Raw genomic sequence first — 11,137 nt, forward strand, 5'->3', positions numbered from 1 at the left:
ACTGCAAGCAATATACCTTTCTGAAAGGCCATTCTCTAATTAAGCCAGAGATTGGCAGTGGCAGTAGTGATCTATAATGATGGCTACCATTTATTGAGTGCCTACTCTGTTTCAGGCATTGTTCTAGGCAGTTAACATGCACTAATTCATTTACTCTTCATGGCAGCTCTATAAGGTAGATATTATTATTCCATTTTAGTTGAGGAAATAGGCGCAGAGAAGTTATGGACTTTGTGCAATATCACACAGATGGAGCTGAGATTCCAAGCCAGGCTGAGTGGCTCCAGAATTGCCATCTTACTACTATGTTATATGGCAGCTATTGTCACTCAGAAAAGCTTGCTTGCAGCCAACCTAGGAAAAGCAGGTTGAGTTCTAGCCACTGACTCGGGTTTATCAAGTGCGTAGACAAGAGAAAGCAGGAGATTGATTGTAAAGCTTATTCCTGCTTTGAAAGCCTTTCAAGATAAAAACCAAGGGCTGTCAAAAAGACTGATTTTATAAACATGTGGATATCTCCAAAATCAAGTGGTCAAAAAATGTACTGCTTGATATAAAGAACAGACTTGTGGTTGCCGTGGGGGAGGGATGGACTGGGAGTTTGGGATTAGCAGACGCAAACTATTATATATAGAATGGATAAACAACAAGGTCCTACTGTATAGCACAGGGAACTTTATATATATATATATATATATATATATATATATAACTGAATCACTTTGCTGTACAGCAGAAATTAACACAACATTGTAAATCAACTATTCTTCAATAAAAATTTTAAAAATGTACTGCTATATTCATATCTGCAAGGTCTGATGAAATATTTCTACTAAGATGGGAAACCTAAAATTAAAAATAGAGCTCAACATTTACAGACCTTTTCTTCATATAAAATCTGGAAATCATGTTGACTGAATGATTAGAAAAAAATGTAACAGGCAAGTCATGAAGGCCTCATTACCATTCTCCACAAAATCTCATAGCGCTACAAGTAATCTAACATGTTTACAACAATTAACTTTTTCTTACAAAACTTTTGTTGAGAACAGTTTGGAGTGCTTTACCCCATAACTAAAAACACATTATTTTTAAAGTGCCACTTCTATTAAAGGAGCTTCCAAAAATGACTAAAATGAAGTTAACAACAGTAGCACTTACGATGTGCCAGAAACTGTTGTCAGTTTTACATGTGTATTAATCCATTTCATCTTCAATCCTCAAAGTGATCTAGTGAGGTAGGTATTATTATTATTATCTACATTGTACCTGAGGAAACTTAGGTAAAGAGAGGTCAAGTAACTTGCTCAAGGTCACACAAATAAATGGTGGCACTGGGATGCAAATCCAGGTTTCCTGGCACTAGAGTTTCAGCTCTCAGCCTTTAAACTGAGTAGCAAAATGCAGAAAAAATACTTTTCCTGTAAGACATATTTTGTTGAACAAAATCTAACCATGGTAGAAATGGAATGACATAAAGATGGCAAAAGAGGGATGGTCCAGCGGTTAAGACTCTGCACTTCTATTGCAGGGGGCACAGGTTCCACCCCTGGTCGGGGAACGAAGATCTCACATGCCGCGTGGCATGGCCAAAAAAAAAGATGGCAAGAGAGGAACGATCATGTAAACATTGCTCATGTATTTTGTTACGTCATTCAGACATCCAATATAAAAGGTCACAATTTTATTTGTACTTTAATTCCAATTTTCCTTACATCCAAATCAGTAACGTTTTAAGTATTTTTTTTTTTTTTTTTTTGCAGTACTCAGGCCTCTCACTGTTGTGGCCTCTTTCACTGCGGAGCACAGTCTCTGGACGCACAGGCTCAGCGGCCATGGCTCACGGGCCCAGCCTCTCCGCGGTGTGTGGGATCCTCCCGGACCAGGGCACGAACCCGCGTCCCCTGCATTGGCAGGCGGACTCTCAACCACTGCGCCACCAGGGAAGCCCTTAAGTATTTTTTAAAACAAGGGCTTACTAAAGCAAACATGGAACTTTTCTCATTTTCTTTTCAGAGCATTACCCAAAGTTAGCCCTTGGCAATATTCTAAAAAAGCAACAAAGCATTGTTTTAACAGTTACCTTTCTTATGAGATGTCTACCAAACTTCTAAAGGAACAAATGTTTTTTCTCATCGTAAAGCCTCCTACATTAGCTTCAGTTCTATAAAACAATTTTAGGCTTCTTCTTCAAGCCTAAAGTGAGTATTCACTATCCTATGTGTGTCCTAGGTATTAAACACTAATTTAATAGCTGTTCACACCTCTAGAGAAGAGGGCACAGCTCTGTAAGATTTGGCTCTATGAACTCTTCCTTTTAGGATAGCAGTTATTCAAAATTCTGAACCCTTTATACTTAAAAAAATTATTGTGTGTGTCATATTAGGATTAGGACAGTGGCAGCAAAGTATGTAATTGCCTGTACAAGCACTTAAACCGTTGCTCCCCAAACAGCCAATGCTACCTCTAAAGGGGATGTTTCAGAAATGTTCTCTTTGGATGGCACGAGGATTGAGGGCACCGCTGGTGCTCGGTGGGTAGAGGCCAGGGAATCCTGGTGTCTCGTAACGTGTGAGATAGTCTCACATGAAGAAACACGGTTCAGCACCCTGAGCCACTTTCGAAGGTTCATTCACGTAGTAGAAAGTCTGTTTATTATTATCTGAGCCTAGAACCTAACTTCTTTTTCCATACAAACACAAAGTACATTTCTGCATCGCTTTAAAATCCACTGACGTTTCCAAATATGCAACTAAATTGCAAATCAAGATTGTAAATTTGTGTTGTTCAGAACTTTACTAGCACAGTTCACCATTTTGGGGGAAAAAAGTCTTATCAATGGAAATGTTCCTCATGTTTCTGAGTCACAATAGTCTACATTGTTGCTGTCTTCGTGTAGTGATTACACACACTACACACACACACACACATGCACGCACTCATCAGCCTACTTCATTATGTCTTCTGGTGTAACTGTGCTCAAGCATTTACATACTGAAAAAGAAATGAATTATAAATTACTTTCCTTTTATTTCTACTTTATATTACAATTATTATTGTATACATTTTAATTATGTGTGGAGATATATTTACGAATTTCACTTCAGGATAGTAAATGGGACTTTTTTTTTTATAAAAAGGAAGTAGTGGGTTTGGTAGGGTGAGATTTACTTAGATGTCAGCTGTTAATACGAGAATGCAACTTGCATAGATGGGAAGTTATATAGCCAAAGATGACAAGTGTGTTTCCAATACACTAGTGAAGTAAAATTCAACATTGTTTAATCAAATGGAAAGAGAAACCTGTTCAATGCTTAACCTTTGCACTGGAATTCATAAATGTCACAGCGTGTTCTTTCTGATGAAACAACGTGTACTGAACTTTCAGCTGGCTATGCAAATGAGCTGATATCATCCCAGGTTGGGTAGGATCAGTGCTGCTTTGTCCCAGTTCCTCCTCCTCTTCTACCCTCAGATGCTGATGTGTAATAGAAACAGAGCTTTGTTAGAAGGTGGGCCTGCAGTTTTGCCCTGTGGAAAATCAACTTATTACCACCATCCTTTACATTTCATTTACATACTGTCATACTGACAGAAATAACTCAACATTCTATTTCTCTTCATTGCCAAAAAAGCCAAATATTTAGTTCACATTTTATAGACACAACCTTTTAAAAAGATTAGAGCTGCTAAAACAGCTTACTGCACAAGAAACACATTCAAATGGTCCAAACATACTTGTATACTGTGATTCTTTCAGTAGATAATTGTGAAAAAAAGGTAATAAAGCAAAATCTACAAGAAATAAATAGGCAAGGCGAAGGCATACAGAATTCTAATTTTAATTTGAATTATTATATATATATATATATATATACATATATATATATATATATATATATATATTTTTTTTTTTTTTTGCGGTACGCGGGCCTCTCACTGTTGTGGCCTCTCCCGTTGCGGAGCACAGGCTCCGGACGCGCAGGCTCAGCGGCCATGGTTCACGGGCCCAGCCGCTCCACAGCATGTGGGATCTTCCCGGACCGGGGCACGAACCCAGGTCCCCTGCATTGGCAGGCAGACTCTCAACCATTGCGCCACCAGGGAAGCCCTAATTATTATATTTTTAATATTCTTTTATGTATCCACATTCCTTAGATTCAAAGAGGTTCAGATTGGCAAACTCTGAAACTGCAGAAGTGAATGGTTCAGATTTTGGTTTTTTAAATGCATAGCAGTAGCCTCTATTATGGAAAAATTCATGGGTTCATAAATTGTGGTTCATAAATTGTTCCAAGATAACTTCCACTGAATGTGAGTTGGTTTGATAAAATTTTAGTATTTTCTTACACTTATGTTTCTAGGTAATAAAGTTAAAATTTTATTATCACCAATGAAAGAGCAAATGAATATTTTTTCAAATTAAACAAAAGCATTCACTTGACAAATTAGCTTATTAAGTTGAAGGTTGTGAATAAAATTGCAACAATGACAATTCAAATGAGGTAAACAGAATAAACCGTTTATTAAAACATAAAATAAACTTTTTAATCCAATGCTACAATGGTAAACATTTCCCCCTCATTAACATTCCACCTAAAACACAGTTAAATTACTACGCAGTATGACCAGAACTTGAAAATACTTCTGTCCTTTACCACTCAGTAATTGAACAGTGAGGTGAGTGCAGATCTAGGTTTTCTTGATGAGTCAGAGACAGAGGATGATAACGTAGAAGACAACTGAAGTCTCGTACAACCAAAGGTTAAATTTTATTTACCCTGTTCACTGGTCCAAACTTAAAATTCTCATTATATCAAATAAAGATTTCATGAATCATCCCCCTCCCTGCCAAAAATAAATATCAGGAACAGATTAAGGATAAGAGTTGGGTTTTAAACTGCACTTTATTTGTTACTATAACATTGGGTTTTTTTTAAAACTGATCAACCATAAGCATGCAAAAAGTTCTCTTCTGAACGGAACTGCTTCCATAGCTCCTTGGATATCAGTAGGTAAATGATAAACGTCGTTCAATTTATAGTTCTCTCCTTTATAGCACTTATAAGCAGTGTGTGAGACACATACCACAGAGGTAGGAAAGACCATCTTTAATAAATTATCTTCTTAATTGTAGAGAATTTCTGCAAATAAAACTGAAAAAGGCTAACCCGTGCCTCTGATGAGTCCCAAAAGACCGCAGATCCACCGCCTCCGATTCAAAGAATTAGTCCCCTGGAGAGTACTAGCCTTTGTAGGGCACCTGATAACAAGATCCACCAGGGCTCTGAACAACTGCACAAAGAACACCTTCCTCTGCTCTCATTTGCCGATTCTCTGGACCACCCAGTCCTGCTGGCAGAGAGGGCAGCGATTGTTCTGTTTCACCCACAGGGACATGCAACAGTTATGGAAGGAATGATTACATTCTCCCCAGACGACTGAAAGAAAAAAAAGAACATCTGACATTACATATTTCAATTTAAATTACCGAGCTCAAAATTCTAGCTTATTTTAGATTATGTAATAATTAGGGTTCATAATCTTGAATAAAGATGGTTAACTGGTCAAAATAATTTTTTCCAGCTATAAAGAAATGGAACCTTACATATGTAAATTACACTTAAGAAATGAGATACACCACTGTGCTTGGGAACTTTCCATCACTGTTTAGAACCTGTGGGTGCTGTGGTGGCCCCCAGTTCCTACATAGCTCCACATGGTATCTTTCTCAAGTCAGGAGATTAAAAGACTTTAGTCTTCCTTAGATCCCAGACTACCTCAGTCAGGCACTGACCCTGGAGACCTTTGGGTCTTTATTTTAGTGAAGAATGTCCTCCTGATTTTTATTTAGCAAGATATAATGAATTTTAATGTTTTTAGCTCATAGCAGGCTATTATAAACAGGTGACATGCTTCTAAACATTATTAGTTGTACCTCTAATGAGTTGTTTTCTGGAAGTGGTGAGGATCCACAGGCAGTGCAATTCCTCACGTGACAAACAGAATGGAATTTTCAAAGTGGCTGGCTTTGAAAGAGAGGTCTCTTTCAAGAAAAGGGTCTCTCTATGATCAAAGAAAGCTGGCCTACACCTCATAATTCCCAAATGAAAAATTTTAAAACAAACAGAATCGAAGAAAAAATTTTAACCAAGGGAAATCACACATAATCTGGGATACAATCTCAAACATGGGCTTCATTTATCCCTTGCTTGACCAACTGAGCTATAACAGAACAATAAAAGAAATAGGAAAAAAACCCAGGAAACAAAACTTTTTGTGAAAATTGTTTGTAGGGGTAGGAAGCTAGGGGACTCATTCTAAGTCTTTTGGGAGGAAGAAACAGGATTTGATCAAAACTACATAAATCATTAAGAAGCTGTATGTAAACCACACAAACACAAAGGTAACCTTTCATTTCAGAAAAATATTTAAACGCTTTTATATAGCAATCTAGAAGTGATGACCTCAAGAACTGGGACATAAAAACCTTTGAGTTGCTTAAATATTTGGCCTAAGACAACTTCTGTAGTCCCAGATGTAAGTAAAATTTAACAAACTTCTATCTATAAACTACATCCAAAAAAATCTTGAGATTTAGAATTGTTTTTACCTTAGTAGAAAAGTTAAATACCGGATCATAAAAGAATATTGAATACTGAAATGCTTTGTTAGAATAAAATCCTGACTGACCAAAACTAACCTGTAACATACTCAAAACTTGAAGGATGTTTTGGCAAATTCCTTATTTTATACTCTTCTTAATAGAAAAGAATTATTTCTTTTTTGATTATCAAAATGTTTACCATGCCCATGTCTAGAATATATAACCAATTCTCCTCAATTAAAGCAATTGAAGGACTTACAGATTAATTCCATTAAGACCATTTGAGAACCAACACATTTTATATTAATAATGGATCACTGCTTTACAGTTTATTTTTGTGTATTGATAAAGTCAATCTTAATTGCAAATTCAAACATCCCCACTGAGAGAAAACCTTCAGTTGAAAAAGCAAGAGAACAAAATTACAACATACCAACACAATCCTCTTGTTTGTTTTCAGCTTGACATCTAAGACAGGCATCTAAAAGTAAACAAATAGCAATTCTCATTCTGATGCTCAGAATGCAATTTTAAAAACCCATACACTTCAAAGTCAAATAAAGGCCCTAAGGGTTAGAGATGTAGATTAAAAGACTCATACTATTAATTTCTCATCTGAACATAACTGCTTAAAGATGAATAAAGTATAAGGCACTCTACTAATTTACTTATGACCACGAGCAATTTCACAAGGGTTACTGACCCTCTATTTTTACAAGCTCTGATGTAAAGAACTTGAATGTAACCACCAGAGAAAAATATGCTATACTACACTATATTAGGAGTTATAAATAAGCTCACTGGGCATGTTCACACGGATCAACCTTATGAGTAGTTTATTTTCAAGACATCCTTTTAAATAAGCCATGCATATATATTGTATTTGCTTACACATAGATAGAAACTCTAGAAGGATATCCAAGAAACTAATAATAAAGTTTACCTGGGAGGGGATGGAATGGGAAGGAGTTTTCACTGTGTACTTTCTCAAGTTTCTAAGTTATGTGACTGTATAATCTCTATAAAAATTAAATGTAAAAAACTCCTAAATACTAGGTTCTCTTTTTTTCTTTTTAAGGAAATGCTCCCTCTGAGCCCAAAGCATTTACCCAACAACAGTAAAATATTTTAATAAATTACTTGGGAGAAAACATGAGGAATGGGAACCAAAAGGGTATACTAGAAGTTTTCAAAATTGAATCTGTACTACTATTTGTTTTGATGAATGAGGTAATATAGAATATTTTAGGAACCAATGAAATGGACTCATTCACTAGCTGAAAGGAGTCAAAGTTGGGTAAAAGGAAGCTCAAACCAACAGAAAAAAATAGTTTTTAACATAAACTGGAGGAAAATAATTCTGTAAAAAAAGAAACACGGTGGAGCTGAAGCCTGCTTCTCTTCTTACACTGGATTATGCTCAGGCATTTGTTTGCTCCTCTCTGCATGCTCTCACCCTTAAGAAAACACACCACCCTGGCCTCTTCAGTGTGGATTAAAAACAACCACCGCCTCCTGAGGCCTTCTTCAATTCCACACTTACTGAGTATCTACTCTGTGCAAAGAGTAATGCACTGCCGACACCAAAATGACCAAGTCTGGGTCCCTGGTCTCACCAGTAAATGGTGAGGTAGATAGGCAAACAACGAAATATCCTAAGGATCATGATGTAAGGGTGAAGACATGGCTCTGGTTCTGTGTCATCACAGAATTAGAGTTCATGATCCCAACCGTCTCTTTTACAAATTAGGAAAACAAGACTCCAGAAAGTTAGCTCAAACGTCCACGTTAACATACAGCTGTGGAGGGTTACTCTGGCTCTTCATAACTGGACAGCACTCGCAAACCTGGTCGCCTCTTCCTCACCAGTGCTTTGCTCGCTGTGCCATCTGCTTCTTTCAGGATGAAGCGTGGACAGTGGAAACCCAGGAAGAGGGTGTTAACTACATCAGAGTGGGCTGGCAGGCAAATCTTAGATCCAGAAGTCATAGCCAATCATTTAGGCGTATGAGATGAATTCCACATAGAAAGGACCTGGGATTAAGTGGGCTCTTTGTATAATCTAGAAGTCTCTGAATTATGCTTATAGCTTTGGTTTAGATTCATTATCAAAAACTGACCTAAATGGATAAAAATGACTAACGTTGCAGATAAAGGAAACCATTTTCTTTTGATGATGTTCCTAATATCGAAAACAGCACATTTCTAAAGAGTATAGTAACACCTTTCAGAATGATGCTCAAAAACAAACTTCCTTCTGCTGTCACCTGACCACTAAGTGGACTTTAACACCTCATAAACAAAATACAGAGGTCTAGTCCGGAATACTTCCCTGAACCCAAAGCACAGCTGTTGTAAATCTGTAACATTAGTCCACAGTAGCAGGATACTTGCTATAATTAGAAAGTTAATGTGAACCGTGAGTCATTTACAGCCCATACTTTGACTTACTTTAAATATCCCAGGCAAGTTTATTTCTTGCAAAATTGCAACCATTATTTTTAATTTTGCATTTCTGTTTACTATTTTAAAATTTTTCTTTGGGGAGAAAAATAAAATGCTCTTTTAGGAAATTCTTTTTTTTAAACTAAAGGAAAGTTAGGGGATAAAATTTTTAACAGTTTGCCGTACAAAAGAACAAAAATCGCCTGGAAAAGTTAAAAATGTCACTCAAACTGGAAATTATGATTCTAGTTTTTAAGAAAGGGGAAGGACAAGGGAGCTGTATTGCAGGCCAATAAACTAGGTACTTTGAAAACTCGATACACAATATAAGCGGATCACATCTGAAATCAAGTTCTTTTAAAAGTAAAAAATGTTTGAATCCCATGGCTGTAAATTCTCTTTAAAACAAATCCTTATGAATAAAAAGCATAAGAGGAGACAGTAACTTGAGAAATCGCTTGATTCTGGTAGGTTTCAATTTTCATTCCTCAAGAAGGGAGAGCAATTTTTAAGTTATTTTCTCCAATTCTCTCATTTTTCAGTGCAAGACTCAAAGCTTTCAAACTATAGAAACCTCGGTGTTCTCCAACTACCTTCAAGAAACAACACTTAAGATGCTGTTAAATGCAGGAGTTTTAAATGCCCTATTTAAAAACATAACGTGCATTTCAAGAGCACCTCTTTTTCAAGGTGGTCGGAGATCTTAAAACAGAAACCATATAAAACATAACGAGATGAAGCTGTTCCGAAAGGTTTCACTTGGTCCAATATTTTAATTAAAAATATCGTAGAAAGAAGTAACAGTTATTTGTAAAAGAGGGTTTTCCATAAAGGTCTGACTTCAGGGCACTGTCTTCTCCAAGAAATGGCATCCTATGACAGGAAGGGACCAGGAAGGAGATGAAGTTTTATGTTTCTGAATAAAAGGGCTTACATTCTTCCAGTTCAAGCCAAGCGAGTGCTATCTGACCAGTCTCGAATCATCCAGCTTTAAAAGCCAGCAGAACAGTAGCCCATCCAGAAAGGCACGGCTAGGAACATTTTTCTTCCCTGCGCCTCCTCAGAGCACGACTAGGGGTCGTTTTTGTGGAAGATGACTCCAGAGCATCACTTTGTTGTGTGTGACCAGAACCACTTTAGTGACCCGCTGACTCAGGGCCTTGACCCTAACCTCTCTGCGATCGGCTTTTTGAAAAGGGTGCCGTAGCTGGCCACACAAACCGAAGTGGTTCCTCCCAGCTCCCATCAAATCGCCTACTTTTATTGTCGTGATCACACCCATCATTACCTGAAATTACCTTGTTTAACTGCACTGCTTACCACCCGTTTCTCTCCCCAGAATACCAGTCCCCGCCGCTGGGCGCCTGCTGAACGACCCCACGGCCCCTGGCGGCGGCCGCAGCCCTCTGACCGGCGGCAGCTCGGGCGTGGCCCGCGGTCCCCGGGCACCGGGGCAGGGCGACCCCGCCCCCACTCCTCCAGGAACAGTCTCTCCGAGGCTCGGTCTGTCCCCTACGCCCGGAACCGGGCCCGTGGAGGCCGCAGCGCGGCCCGGGCCTCGCGTGCAGCACTTACCCATCACCTGGACCCTACAGATGGCGCACGTATCGCACTCCACGTCCCAGCTCCACATGGCCACGGCGTTCCACTTCTTGAGAGAGAACATTTTGTCGCCTCCCGACTTGGATCCTGCGCTCCCGGAGTGAGAGGACAGGGCGCAGGGTTCCTCGCCGTCTTCCACGTCGGCCATGGCGGCGGCGCGAGGCCGGCGGCGGAGACGTTGGGTCGCGGGAGGCGGGAGGCTATGGCGCCTCCGTGGGGCCGCCCGACGGGCCACAGCGCCGCCCGCAGGCCGCGGGCCACCGCCGGGCCCAGGACTGGGGCCGCCCGCGATTGGCTGGCGCGCCCGAGTGACGTCACCGTACGTCAGCGCCGCAGCTTCCCGGTGCCCGGGTGTCTCGGTGTCATGATGTACCCGCGCCCTCGCGCCTGGCCAGCTCAGGGGCCTGAGGGGGCCCGGAGCCGACTCCGCACAATGGAGGTTCCACTGCGCAGGAAACACGTGTTCTGCTTTATGCCTTCATG

The 11,137-nt window shown here is 39.5% G+C and overlaps 1 protein-coding gene across 2 annotated transcripts; it reads right to left on the reverse strand.

The window, feature by feature from the left end:
* Positions 1–4,501: 4,501 nt before the first annotated feature.
* RNF7 (ring finger protein 7) lies at positions 4,502–10,926 on the reverse strand. 2 transcript variants are annotated; one of them, XM_060099588.1, is made up of 3 exons: positions 10,628–10,910; positions 7,041–7,088; positions 4,502–5,441 (listed from the first exon to the last, which is right to left on the reverse strand). In XM_060099588.1, the coding sequence occupies exons 1-3, from the start codon at positions 10,800–10,802 to the stop codon at positions 5,323–5,325; spliced, it is 342 nt and encodes a 113-aa protein (XP_059955571.1). In that variant the 5' UTR covers positions 10,803–10,910; the 3' UTR covers positions 4,502–5,322. The 2 variants fall into 2 exon arrangements, with proteins under 2 accessions (XP_059955571.1, XP_059955572.1); XM_060099589.1 differs by having other exon boundaries at positions 5,385–5,441; positions 10,635–10,926.
* Between the last annotated feature and the right edge of the window lie 211 nt (positions 10,927–11,137).

This window comes from Mesoplodon densirostris, chromosome 5, assembly GCF_025265405.1.
Source record: "Mesoplodon densirostris isolate mMesDen1 chromosome 5, mMesDen1 primary haplotype, whole genome shotgun sequence".
NCBI lineage: Eukaryota > Metazoa > Chordata > Mammalia > Artiodactyla > Ziphiidae > Mesoplodon > Mesoplodon densirostris.

What these genes read in the sequence shown, in the direction of transcription:
- RNF7 (XM_060099588.1), bottom strand. Translation starts at nt 10,802, where the DNA reads ATGGCCGACGTGGAAGACGGCGAGGAACCCTGCGCCCTGTCCTCTCAC. An exon ending in CTGTAGGGTCCAGGTGATGG is followed by an intron (nt 7,089 to 10,627) that starts GTAAGTGCTGCA and finishes GTTTACTTTTAG; the next exon opens with ATGCCTGTCTTAGATGTCAA. An exon ending in CAAACAAGAGGATTGTGTTG is followed by an intron (nt 5,442 to 7,040) that starts GTATGTTGTAAT and finishes TTTTTCTTTCAG; the next exon opens with TCGTCTGGGGAGAATGTAAT.